General features: G+C 38.4%; 1 protein-coding gene across 1 annotated transcript in view; it reads right to left on the bottom strand.

Annotated features, from left to right (window-relative positions):
* Positions 1-2,304: 2,304 nt before the first annotated feature.
* Positions 2,305-14,224, bottom strand: part of LOC135298274 (ancylostoma secreted protein-like) — a 39,669-nt gene continuing 27,749 nt past the window's right edge. The window contains exons 10-16 of the mRNA XM_064415880.1: positions 6,835-6,896; positions 5,910-6,041; positions 4,623-4,713; positions 4,076-4,221; positions 3,403-3,497; positions 2,716-2,804; positions 2,305-2,521 (exon numbers count right to left, since the gene is read on the bottom strand). Coding sequence (XP_064271950.1) covers positions 2,394-2,521; positions 2,716-2,804; positions 3,403-3,497; positions 4,076-4,221; positions 4,623-4,713; positions 5,910-6,041; positions 6,835-6,896 — 743 coding nt within the window. The 3' untranslated portion in view covers positions 2,305-2,393. The remainder of the gene's footprint in view (positions 2,522-2,715; positions 2,805-3,402; positions 3,498-4,075; positions 4,222-4,622; positions 4,714-5,909; positions 6,042-6,834; positions 6,897-14,224) is intronic.

The raw sequence follows: 14,224 nt of genomic DNA, 5'->3' as shown, positions 1-14,224 counted from the left end.
CGCCTAAAAGGTAGCACAATACAGCACAAACCAAAAAGCACATCCTAGTGTCAGAAATGAAGGCACTGTCAAGACATCAGTATGAAAAATAACTTTGTGACAATACAGGCAAGTAACAGGGAGAAAGTCATTTGACATGCTGGATCTCAGCAAATGTCATATTGCTTTTGCCCCATCTGAGTGTGATGAACCCATATTCAGCAGCATCTCAGCTTACACAGAGATGGGAACAACAAAGGGAAGTATCCCAAGCACTCCTTGATGTCAGCTCTGAGAAACAGGAACATCCAGGTAGCATTTCCAGCATTTCATCTCACCTCCTATTTGTTCTGTTCCACATCAGTAGGGAAGCAGAACCTTTTGAAATTTCCTACAAAAGCACAAAGTCTGTGCCTGGATACCCTGCAGAAACTCAGAAGTGTGCCTGGTGTTCCAGGGTGGCACCTCAAGCTGTAGGAGATCCCTTCCAGCTCTTGCTGTTGCCATGCTCAATCATAGCTGGATAACCAGAGCATGCAACTTGGCTCTTTGGGAAGGGAGCTGTATTGGAAATCTCTGATAATAAACTAATTCCTTGTTAAACATTCATTGGCCCAGATAAAGGGGGAGGAAAGAGGAAAAACTTGGAAAACAACCCAGAAAATACCTGAGAGTTTTGCCAAAATTATACATCCCTCCATAAAAGAATTGGGGTTTTACAGATTAGCGTTTTCTGAGGAAAACACAGCATTTTTTGGAAATTTTCACCAGCTTTAGTTTGAATTACAGTCCCTAAAAATCATAGAATCAAGGTTTAGGTTGGAAGGGAGCTGAAAGATCATCTTGTTCCACCTCCTCCCATGAGCATGGACACTTTCCACTGTCCCAGGTTACTCCAAGCCCTGTCCAACCTGGCCTTGGACACTGCCAGGGATGGGGCAACCACACCTTCTCAGGGCAACCTGTGCCAGGGTCTCACCACACTCAAACCAGAGAATCTCTTCCTAAATATCCAGCCTAACCCTGCCCCCTCTCAGTTTGAAGCCATTCACCCTTGTTCTGCTGCTCCATGCCATTGTTAAAAGTCTCTCTCCAGCTTCTCTGGAGCCTTGCACAGTGCCAGTGGTCATGAGGGTGAAACTCTGCTTCAGGAAGGTACAAAATCAAGGCTACCAGAATTAATTTATATCCTGGAAACCATTAATTTTCCTAATTCGACATTCTCAATTGTTTAATATGATGGTAATTTGACCAGCAGAAACAGGATGAAAGAATAGAGGGGAGGAAACCATTGCCAAACTATATGTTTCTTTATGTTTTAATTATTTATTGAGCCAATATTAGCTAAGAAACTTTGTGTGAGTAAGACTAGGCCCAAAATTTTAATATCTAATAAAAGGAGATATCCAGGCCAGACTAGGCCCAAAACTTTAATATCTAATAAAAGGGGATATCCTTTATGCAGGTAGAAAAATGAAAAAAGCAATGCAGGTTCATGTCTGGGTATGGCTCACCCTCTTGTGTCTTTATCTAGAATTGCAGTCTTGTGGAGAAAATTATTTTTACTGGCCTGAAATAAGAAGGGAAAGTGGTAAGTGAGTTCTGCCCTGCTCAAGGCTGGTTTGTGTGTTAATAGGGCTATGGAAAACCAGGACCCTTTCAGGAGCAGCTGGAGGTCTGCTGGGACACCCAATGTGGTGCAAGGTTAGTGGGAAAGAGCCACAGGAATAAAGTCATCATTTATCACCTGCAGGCAGATGTAGCAGAATTTTTGTGATTAGGTCAGAGGAAAACCTGCAGATACAATGTGTGCCTCCCTTTTTGCTTTGTACGTATTTTCCTTTCTCTTCCACACTCACATGAAATATAAAAGAACCTCAAAATTCCGTAAGCAATTTTCCAAATTAAAAAAAAAACAAACCACCCCTTTGTTTATAAATAAGTTTAATTACAAGCTCTGTTTGTGAACTGGTGGTAGATCATGTGTTTATTTAGCAGGAAGACATTCCATTAACAATGAAAAAAAAGTTAACAGAAGAAAATTTAGTGGCATCTAATGAATGATGCCAAAAAACCTGAAGTGTTTTAAAAGTGGGTTTCCCATTAAAAAAGAAATAAATCATTGGCAGATCCACTTCAAAGAAAGACAACACATTAGAAAGTAACACAACACAAAGAACAACACAAAGAAAGTAACACATTAGTAGCTTAAAACATGATTTCTACAAAACCTAAAATAACATCAGAGGTTATTTTGAGCTACTAGTCTAAGACTGAAGTAATGGTCAGATTTCAGATAAAATTATTACCTACAGGTGAATCTGAGCAGATGCACTGAGAGTAAATACACTTTACAGTGGGTTCTACTCTTTTCTTAAAATCTCTCTGCAGCTGTAATGACACCCAGCAGGACTTTAGATGATTTGAGTGGTGCATTTGCAGCTTGCAGGACACTTCTTCTTCACCAGTGAATGGCTGCAGCCAAACAACATTTTCAGATTTTTGCAGTTTCCAAGAAGGTCTTGATACTTGCAAGGGTTGGCTAAAATAAAAGAGAGAGAAGCAAACTCATGAAATATTATGTGGAAACTGAGCTCTGGTTTGATGATTCTGCATTTTCCAGAAATTCCAGCTGTCCATGTCGATATAAACTTTGTACTTTTGCTCTGCTATTAAAATGGCTTGAATATTGTAGAATGTGGTGGGTTTTTTTTTAAGGAGAATGGAGTAACTTACTGCAAAGTCCTTTGTCACAGTGGCCAGGACAGTCAGCACATTTTGGTCCACTTCTGTAAGGCATAGCTATTTGCATTGGGTTATTTCCTCTGAAATTTGAAAGAATTAGAGGAACAAAATTAATTGATTGATTGTAGATGTATAGCATCATCTATTAAAAAGTGTATGTGCTTCCTAGCTCTGCTTCTCTAATAGATTTCAACTGATTGTGGCAATCGTAAAATCACAAAATCACAGACTGCTTTGGGCTGGAGGAGGTCTTAGAGATCACTTAGCTCCAACACCCTGCCATGGGCAGGGACACCTCCCACCAGACCAGGTTGCTCCAAACCCCAGCAAAACCCTTCTGAAATGAAGTTTTTACCTCTGTGAGTATTCATTTGCTGTTGGCTTCCACTTTACATCTGATTTTCTCCTTTGTGGTCAAAATTACAGCATGATTTGTGCCTGATGCCTGATTCTGACAGAGATAAACCCTTGTTCATCTGCTAAAATTTCCCTATTATCTCTTTCAATGCAAAATAAACCAGATATTGACATTCAGCATGCAGCTAAACCCACAATTTACATTGGTATTTTCAAAAGTATAAATGGTTAAAGTAGATTGCAATTATTTTATCCTATAGCCAAAGATGTTTTGGAAATATATCCATAATCACCGCGACTGAGTAAGAAGGGAGTACGTACGCAGGGCAGTATTGGCAAACGTAAAAGTATTTGTATGGGCCTGTGGGACAGTAGGAAACTGCACATCCCACCTTGTAACTGTTGTACCAGACTAGCTGTAGATTAAAAAACAAACACATTATTTCAGAGTGAATTCTTGTAAAACAACCCAAAACTTCATAACGTAACAGAACAAGAAAATATTTTCTTTTCCTTTCATTTTTTTTCTAGTCAGCTTTTAAATTTAAAGTTTAGCTGTTATAAAGAATACATGAGTTTACATTCTTCTGTATTTTACATAAAAAAATATGAGTTTTCTCCAATTTCCAAATGTTTTTGAAGACAGTTTCTGGAAGGACACTGAAGTTGAAATTCAAATATTTTCATCATAGGTATTTTGCTTTGACGCTTCTTAATCACGTATTTCAATTCCTGTATAGAAAAATATTCATTTCTAAATTAAAGGTTTTTCTACAGACTAATATTTTATTTTTGGACAGCTCTTTCAAAATACTGGTTCCATTGCCTCGTAATTAGATAGAAAAGAATTTTAGCTTATCATTCATCTTTGGATCTATAGACAGTAGTTTGATGACATTGATATTTTTTTCCTGATTATAAATAACTCCCAGCTGGCTTAAGTGTACTCCTGTGGTTCTGGTGTATCCCTGCAGTTTGTTTCTAGTCTCCATACCTGAGTGTAGCTCTCAACATTGACATTTTTTGAGATTGGTCCATATCCATACTTGAAATTGGACGACTGACTGTACCACACTTGAATTGCATCAGCCCACGTCCTTGGGTAGGTTGACAGTAACACATTCTCACCACAGGTGACACCTGGAGTAGAAGTAAATCTATTTTATTAGGAGAGAAGCAAAGGACAGGGCAGGAGGTGGGACAGAGAGGCTGTAGCTATATGCTAAAAAATGCTTATGATGCCATTCACTTTCCCCTGTGACTTTAAGGACTTGCAAAAAGTTGTCTTTCAGAGTGTTTATCTGACAAAAATTATGGTTTTGTTTAATAATCACAGAATCACAGAATGGTTTAGGTTGGAAGGGACCTAAAGATCATTTTGTTCCAACCTCCCTTTCATGTACAGGGACATCTTCTATCTAATAATCCTAAAAAGCTATTCTACAACAGATTAACGTCGTGCTTATTTCTATTTCACTTTCACAGGGGTCATCTGCAATCTGTCATCAACCCAGCAGCTCAGGCTCCATGCTTATCAGTACCATTAATAACTCTCCTGTCTCTTGGACTGATTTTCATCCCACACTGATTTGCCCATTTCTGAGCATTTTTGGCAGTTTTGTCACTCCACACCTGAAAGACACAAAGGAAGAAGAATCCACGTCACAGATAGGTTAGTGCAGCCCATGAGAAAAAAAAAAAAAAAATAGGAAATGGCTTGGGTGTTGAGCACTGAATGCTCCCATGACCCTCAACAGAAAGGAGTTGTGCTGATTACTCTCCTGGGGCACAGAAACCACATTTCTTCAACTCTTAAAAGTTTCAGAGAAGGTTATCCTGCACAGTTCTATCACACAGTCTTGATCTTCAGATGGTGCTGATTATTATAACATACTACTGCTTTCCTTCATCTTTGTTCTGAATGAACACTTCAGGGTGCACTGGACTAAGTGGCATAAATCTGATTTTCAGCCCAGGTGCAGCTGAGTTGTGGTGATTAATATCAGCTGGGCTTTGAACCTGGAGAATGTTTCAGGCCTTGCTACGCAGGATTAACCACAAAACACTGACCAGCTCATCTGCTCGTGGCACAGAGATAACAAGGATATCAAGGGTGACAGGGATGGGAAAAGTTTTGCAGATCTAGGTTTCTTTTGTCCTCCTGACACTGTGAGATTCAGAAGCTGCATCTCCCGCTTTGCTTTGTATGCTCTTTCCTTCATCCAGAGTTTGTTTCTCTTCTTAGATTCAGAGAATCAGGGATAGTTTGGATTGGAATGGACCTTGAAGGATCATCTAGTCTAAACCCTGTGCAATGAGCAGGGGCATCTTCAACCAGACCAGTTTTCTCAGAGCCCCATCCAGCCTGGTCTTGACACACCCAGGAATGGGGCAGCCACAGCTTCTCTGGGCAACTTGTGCCAGGGCCTCCCCACCCTCATCATAAAAATCTGCTTTCTATATCTTATTTTAATCTACCTGCTTTTAACCAAAAACAATTAGCCCTTGTGCTATTGCAAGAGGCCCTGATAAAGTATTTTTTCCTCATTCTTATAGACACCCTTTAAGTACTGGAAGGTGCTCTAAGGTCCCTTTGGATCCTTCTCTTCCCCAGGCTGAGTACCCCCAGCTCTCCCAGCCTGGCTCCAGAGCAGGAGTGCCCTTGGAGTATCTTGCTGGCTCATGTTGAATTTCTCATCCATGAACATCTCCAAGTCCTTCTCATTAGGCTGCTCTTAATCCCTTCATCCCACAGCTTCCTTTGATGCTGGGTTTGCCCCACCATTTCTTTTAAGGGAAAAGCAGGCTAGCTGTAATTCATAGCTCACCATCTTCAGCATGTTCCTGGCTGTGGGAATTACAGATCTCCGTATTTCATTGTGTAGCTCAAGGATCTGTTTTTCATTTTGAGACTTAAAATGAGGAAAGGAGAAACCTTTCACACTTTTATATGGAAAACCCTGGAAAAAATAACAGTGAAGGTCCCATTTAACAGAAATATAATAAACAAGATAAATTATGATCTTCTTGTCACCTTTTTTTTGTCAACTGAATCTACACCAATAATTGGTCTCATAAATCTTGTTTAATTTAAGATATCTATGGTGGTAGAAATAACATCGCAGCCAGTAGTTTTACTTAGGTAAGGAAAGTATCAACTTTCAGCATGGTTCAACACAGATTTATTGAAGAAAATGATAATTTTCTTTCCTAAAGTATTTGTTCCTTTTCATTCATTAATAAGAAGATCTTGATAAATACCTCTCATGCAAGTACCTGCATAGCAGATATCTTACAAACCTAATTCTCTCTAGGAGATTTATGAATCAGATTTCTGAATCTTAAATTATTAATTTATTTATGAAAAATGTCTTTTTAAAATTAGCCCCGTGAAGGGAAGAGAATTTTGATAGGCAAGACCACAAAATTATTTGGGTTGGAAGCTAACAGGGCCAGTAGCTCTGAAGTCCCTGTCTTATACATGGACATCTTCCACTAGACCAGGGTGCTCAACCAGTACATTACTACTACTACTGATAATAATGATAATAATAATGATAATGATAATAATAATAATAATACAAAAATCTGCATGAAACCAAAGTTCATCTTCAATATGTTACATTAACATATTAACAATACTTGCACCCCATAATTATAATTCTCCAGAGACCAGAGAATCAAACTGTATCAGCTCAGATTTCTATACAAAGGAGCCAGATATGGGTGTCTTGCAGAGATGAATGTTCCTACCTGTCCATCAGATTGGTGTAACAATGCAGCCAGGAGAATAATTGCAGTTAGTAGATTCATTTCTACAGGGGAAAAAACCCAAAAAATAACCCCCAAAATCTGTTAGTCTCTTTTGCATACGTTTTATGGCATAATGTGATAAGTGACCAAGATACGAAACTGTTACAAAGTAAAGACTGCACAAAGAAGTTTATTTTAGTTGATCCTGAATATGGATGTGCTGAAACTGTGCATAGGCACCACTGCCTCCTACAGAGAGAAGACTCCACCTTGCATGGAAGCAGGGACTGTAAGTAGCATAAAGTTGTGTGGTATTTGGAATAGATGGATCAGCCCCCTTTTGACTCCTTTATCCAAGATATCTTGAATTTGCAGCATTTTCTTCATGTCTGCCTCCCTGTATATAAAACACCCATAAATGTGTTTAGTACTGTCACATGAGTGCTTCTCAAGCCCCATCCATTGTGAGATTTGGTGTTTTGGAGTGGAGCATTGACCATATGGACTATAGTCTCCATTTCTTTCCCACTTCCCTATTTCCTCATTAAATCACCATCATAAAGGCTCAAGCAAATGGTGGTGATCACCTCATGTTTCATCTAACACCTAGACATAAAGAAAACCTTCAAATATGATGTTATTAACAAATAATGTTGGCTACTGCACTCTGACTCCTGAGGCACCTCATGCAGGTATACACAGACGCTCTGAAACCCAACCATATAAACAGGATGCTTTTTCTGCACATCAAAAGAAGCAAAAGTTATATATCTTTGTATTGATGAGGATATGTGGGGGGAAAGGTCTTTTTGGTTGTTAAAAATATGTGGCAAAATCCCAAGGAAGACTAGCTCTGAGCTCATCAGGCTGCCTTAAACCAGACAGGCAAGAGGGAAATAGAGATAACAAAACCCAACAAATACAAAATGCCTTAGAGCTGGCCTCTCAGAAAAATCCACAGTGTGAGCAGGACTGGTCAACAGAAATCTAGGAAATTCTGCTTGATAGGGAAACTATCATTGTAAAAAAAAAAATTGTCCCCCCATTTACTTTAGAATCGCTATCCCTTGTCCTATCCTGTCATTCAGATATCCAGTCTTTATCTTGTTTTGCTGTGATTTCATAAGGAAATCATTTGCATGTGGTAGAGGAAGGGATCTCAGTGATATCAACTAAGAATAAATTCTTAAACTTCAGGGATATTTTTAGACACTAAGGAGCTGTCCTGCCCTTCTGTACACACAGAAACAAAAGATTTTTGGGACATCCCAGATTAAATACTGCAACAGGAAACATAAAATATTTCTAGATCTGGAGTTAAAGTTGATTAAATACTACTGCACATCTGCCACAGTCTACCATCAAATCTATCTCTCGGATGAAATGTGTTGGGTTTTACTTTTAAAGCCAAATGATGATGTTCCCAGATAGAATTTTCCTTCCCTTTCAGTAGTGCTCAATCCACTAAATCACTTCTATGCTTCTGAAAAACAAATGCCAGCAACACACTTTTAGGCAGCTCTACTTGAAAACCTGAGGTTTTATGAAAATTTGATTGAGTGTAGAAACAAATAAAATAAATTGATAGCTTCAAAACTGTAAACAAATTTCTATTTGAAAAATATGGTCTTTATATTTAATCCTGGTATTTCATTCCTCAGTATAACCTTTCTCCTGCCATCTGATACAGCTTTCAGGGCATTGCAAGTATGAAAGTTTGGCAGAGTGGGAATATTTGCTTTTCATTTATTTTAATATATTTTTCCTCTACCTTCTCTGAACTTCTTTAAATTTCATTAGAGTAATTTACTGTCCATTAAGAAAAGGTAATCAGCTTATTAGATACTACAATATATATTAGACATTTCAGCAGCATATGTACCTGAAAGTTTGGATAGTTAACTTGTAGAGATGACAAAATTCTGAGTTCAGCTGTACTGGTGTATCCCAATAGTCACATGAAATAAATTTAACACCAAAACAATTCAAAAGACATTAGAAAAATATTTCCTATGACTGACAATCCCATGCAAAATGGATTATTTTATGTTCACATTTGAAGGAAGAAGCAAGTGGGTCCAAGTGTTGCATTTTGATCTAAAGAAACACAGAAATTAGACTCCACTGAAGCAATTTTTCATTCATACTCATGAAAATTGTGGTTTCAGAGAAGATATGTTTTATTTTACAGTCTTTCTCTAAGATATTATAAGCATAAATTTTCTTTCAATCATCACATTATCAATTATTGGTAAACTTAGCTATTAACTCCACTAAAATTTGCACCACAATGAACAAGAGACTGCATGGATAAAAATCTCTAAGGCTGAAATTCAGTTCTGCATACATTACCTTCATCCACCAGAATCCTTCTGTACCTGAGGAAATGGCAGGAGAGGCTCTCCCTAGTCCAGGGTTATATATATATACATGTCCCCCTTTTTTTTTCCTTGTCAATATTTATTGCTGATAAATGACATCAGCTTTGGGGCTGCCCATTGCGCAAAGAAGAAATTTTCTTAAGGAACAGGTGACTGAAAGTGAACCAATCCAGCTGCATTGTTCTGGATTTTTTTTAACTTGTCTCCAGGGTAAGGAAAAAGAGAAGACAGAAGACCTCTCCTTTTGCAGAACTTCAGTGTCTAGTCTGATCAGCAAGCTACAGTGCTAATGTGTTCACAAGATAAAAGCTTAAGTTCTGAGCTGGTTCTTTTACAGTTGTCTTTCCTATTTCTGTCAAAAGTATGGGATAAATATTTTGAAGCAGAGACATAAGTGAGCATCTTAGCTGTACACAGAATGACCTGTACTGTGAGCAACACAGTGATGTGTTCTTCCAAGTTGTTCCTGAACTTCCATTTGCTGAATAAAACTTATATTCCACTAGCTCACTGAGGCTGTGACACTGGGCATCACTTTTTACCAGCACATGTAGTGACAGGACAAAGGGGGATGACTTTAAACTGAAAGGGGGCAGAATAGATATTAGGAAGAAATTCTGGACTATGATTGTGCTGAGACTCTGGAAGAGGTTGCTCAGAGAAGCTCCGGCTGCCTCATCCCTGGAAATGCTCAAAACAAGGTTGGATGGGTCTCTGAGTAATCTGGTCCAGTGGAAGGTGTCTCTGCCCAAACACGGGGTAATCTTTAAGGTCCCTTCCAACCCAAACCATTCTGTAATTCTTGTACACATAACTCACCCCAGATGTTGCTCAAGATTAAGTTACTGCAGAACAGCTGCAGATATTTCACATCTTCAGTCCGGGGAGATGTGTGGCATGTGCTCTGCTCTAGCATAAAATGGTCAGGGTTGAAAAGACCCTCTGAGTTCCACTCCCCTGCCATGAGCAGGGACACCTTCCACTAGTCCAGGTTGCTCCAAGCCCTGTCCAACCTGGCATCACTCTGCTCATCCTTCCTTCTTGCAGAATCTTTGTTTGCACTCTCTTATAAGGTTAAATATCACAAAGGCAGCTTCAACAGACCCTCACTGCTCAAACACAACCTTTCTTGCTTCCTTCCATGCAATCTGTTTGCTGTCAGAAGGCATAAAGCATCTGCACATCTCCTTATTCCTTTCTTGGTTCCCTTCCTCATCCTTGCCTTTGCTGTGGTGTGTTGCACACTGAGCACCCTTTCACCACACTGGGTGCAGTTTGCTGCCCATGCTGCAAGTCAATATTGCCTCACCGTTTCCAGATTTCTGCAGAATTCCTGCAGCTGTCTGCTGTTGCCAGAATTCCAATATTGTATTATAACCCGTGTTGGAAAACACAGCTGCTTTTGTTCTTCCTTTGTACAGCCGGCAGCACTCACGGGAAGTTGCCTCTGATAAGGTCTCCCATATCCTTCCATGTTCTGAGATAAGGGCACAGTTACTTTTTTATCTGAAGTGCTTGTGACAATTTTGATGAGATGAGAGTTATGACCATCAGAAATCCTCATGAGACAGCTACCATAGTTATTGACTGCATTTCTGGAGACTGTGAAGGGAGGCAGTCCAGCAGCTCCAGATTCCCTGGGAGATATTTCCATTCTTTTACCCCATCCACCCCACTCAACAATTTTCATTCATTCACAACAGTCACCTGAGCTTTATTTGTACTGTTAAAATGAAATTATGCTACTACAGGTATTTCTTTAAAGCGTGCCCCACCTGTTTGAATAGTGAAAACAATTTGTTCTTTAAAGGATGACTGTCAGATATGCTACATTTCATAGTCTGTGGCTGAAATAGTTGGGAAGAAAGAAAAGATTAATAAAACTGACATCCGGAGCCATGGTACAAAGAACAATTTAGCATAGCAATTCCACTTCCTCATGTGGGTTACCTGAAGGGGTGAGGTAATTTAATTAAAAAATTAATTAAGATTTATTCAATGGAGTTCTGCAAACGTATGTATATTTTAAAAGATAAATCTATGGAAAGTTCTTAAAAAAAGATCAGCTTCAGTGATTTGACTGTGACTGTTCTCCTCCAGGCCTTGTGTAAACCTGAACTGCAGGAATCTGATTTATCTCAATGAATGAAGACAAAAATCCGCTTCCTTCAATTCTTTCTTTCCACTGAAGTCAATGACAATAAAAGCAGCACTTTAAAATCCATGCATTTCTGGGTGGTTCAGAACATTGCACAGATCTTTTTCTTGGCTGTCAGAACACCTTGCAGATCTAACTTCGTTTGGCAAAAAGGAACATTATTGATTTCTTCCACTCCAGATTATCATTATTATTATTATTAGAGAGAAAAGCAGCAGAGTCAATAAATCAAATAGTTCCTGTAAGAGTAACTGTACATAAGCACAGTATAATGGAATAATTAAATAAAAATTGTTGTCCAGAAACTTTTAAAGGAGTCCTTCTAGTCCTTCTCTTGTGCTCCCAGAAAGTGATCTGTAAAAAATAAGCTGTTCCTTAGATATGCTTTTCCATATATTTATAGAAAATTTGCAACAAGGAGATTTCATGGTTTCCTTGGGTGATGAATATCATTCTTTTGCAGTTCTATTATTCCAGAAAGATTTTAAGGTCTAACATACAAAATTGCAGGAGGGATTTTGTGCATGTGTGTGAAAGTCATTCTCATGAAGCCCAAAATGGGTTAGCAAATAATTCTATCAGAACAATCATACACTTCTCATATCAAAGTTCAATATGTGCCTGTGTTCATGCTCTTCTCAATCTTTGCTGAAACGGGGTAAAGCTGAGCACTGTAAAAATGCATAATTGTCATTTTTTAAGCATATAGGGATTGTTAATATAGCTTCACTTTAGATCTAGGAAGTCAATAGGAACATTTTCTAAATCTCTGCTATGGAACACAAGAATCTGACTCCAGAAAATAAATTTGGGGTAAAATGCATTCCATCTCCTGTGACAACCCAATAGTGAAAGCACCTGCATTTTATCTTGAGTTTTTCTTGTAAATACATAAAAGACACCTCTGAAGCCACCTTTGGGGAGCAACATATCTAATATATTGAAAATGTTATATTAGAATAAAAGAAAATATCAGATACAGGTCAACGAGAGAGATGAGCTTCATTCCTTCAATCATATTGTTCTCATAAACCAAATAAACCAATGCCTGTTGTAAGTGAATTATAACAGTGTGGAGGGATTTACAGCAAGTGAAGAGGGAAGAATTCTGTGTGGAAACCATTAGGATAACATTATTTTTTTTCACATATTTCTTTCTTGGTGAGAGTCAGGCATAACCAAACCAAAGCCCAGCTGATCCTCTAGAACAAATCCCTTATTTGAACTAAATCTGGCCAACAGGAAACAGAGCAAACAAACCATAATGACTTTTCTAAGAATTCAAACTGACTTTTGATATAGGTGATTTATTAATTTTTATTGTTATTTAAAGGAAGTGAGAGTACACCCCTTCCTCTCTAGCTAATAGTGAAAGACACAAAGCAATGCAGACTCAAACTATCACAGAAAGCCCAATGTAATGATCATCTGGAGGTATTTGTTTATGACACATGGATAAAACAGTTTTTATGTTCCATTTACATGGTTAATAACTTCAGACATACTTGTCTGAGAAATGCTACACAAATTGAAGTTTTTAAATGAACACCCCTTTGTTTGCTGCATGTATTTGCTGGAAGAAGAATTTCTATAATTTAGCAGTAGTGACAATGTGGGGCCTTTTACTGTGAAATATTTCAAAAAGTGTGTGTGTGAAATTAGTTCCTTAAAATGCTTATATTCCTTAAATGCTTATATATGAGAATTTTAGTCTTTTCATGTACGTGGCATAAAAGTAAACCAGAGTTGTAGAGGGGGCAGAAAGAAGGTTGATCTCCTTGTAATGGTGTCCAGTTGGTAAAAAATAGCTTGAACTTCTTGCAACAAAAAGTAATGTTAAAATGTGTTAGGAAACAGGGAAATCAGGGAAACCTGATTTCCAAGTCAGTCAGTCTCACACAGAGCATTCTATTGGACTGGCTGCAGTAAGTAAATGAGAAATATTTGGAGCTGTGAAAAGAAGTATTTATAGAAACTCTACTTAAAATCCTAGCTTGAAGAGTCATTTGGAAATTATATTGCTGGTTAAATGCATTGGGACTCATAATAGCTCCTGAACCAGCTACATTTGGCCCCAGCCAAGCTTCTTTGTGGAGTGACTTCTCACCTTTTTTTACAGTCTGAAGCTGGAAATTACTTGATAGAAGATGAATAGAGGCTACATAACCAGAGGGTATTTTAAATAGCCATTCAAAGCATATCTTGACTGAGAGGCCTTTCCATACACTTTGCTAAGCTTCCAGGAGCCACAGAGCTGCTGGATGGGGAGAAAGGGAAGAAAGGGCATTTATTTGCTGGGAAAGGCCCTGAGAAAAAGTGCTGCAAAGGCAGACACAGATTCCTGATTTCTGCATCCTGCAATATTTTTCCCTTTAGAAAGATGTGATGTGACAGAAAATGTACACACAATCCAGAAAGATGAACCTAGAACACACTGTTCTGTAATAACCAGTAGAAAATGATTGCTAAGGAAAAAGTATTTCCAGATTGAAACCGATACACAACTTTTACAGCCTTCTGCTTTTGGAAAGTATCCAGCTGTTCACATGAGTATCAATGTTATCTCAGTATGCATGCTTATGTTGCTGCTTTTCTATGGCCAAGTCAGGGAAAGGCAAATACAATGCAGTTGTTAATGAATCAATGAACAAACTATTCTGAGGTAAGTCATAAAATACAGTTCAATTATACAGCTTTCTTACTAAAAGAGGGTACCTGAAACTAGAAGCTTTCTACTACATTTTCTACTTACATCTAAATAAGTTCTCCCACCAGAAGGAGAGAGATCTTCCAGTTTAGTGAAGACCTAAATCTCAATGTAGCAGCCCATGAAGAGACACTTGGCACCATC

The sequence above is a fragment of the Passer domesticus genome, chromosome 3 (genome assembly GCF_036417665.1).
Source record: "Passer domesticus isolate bPasDom1 chromosome 3, bPasDom1.hap1, whole genome shotgun sequence".
NCBI lineage: Eukaryota > Metazoa > Chordata > Aves > Passeriformes > Passeridae > Passer > Passer domesticus.
Note: the sequence above shows the minus strand (reverse complement) of the source record. Positions and strands in the feature narration are given on the sequence as shown.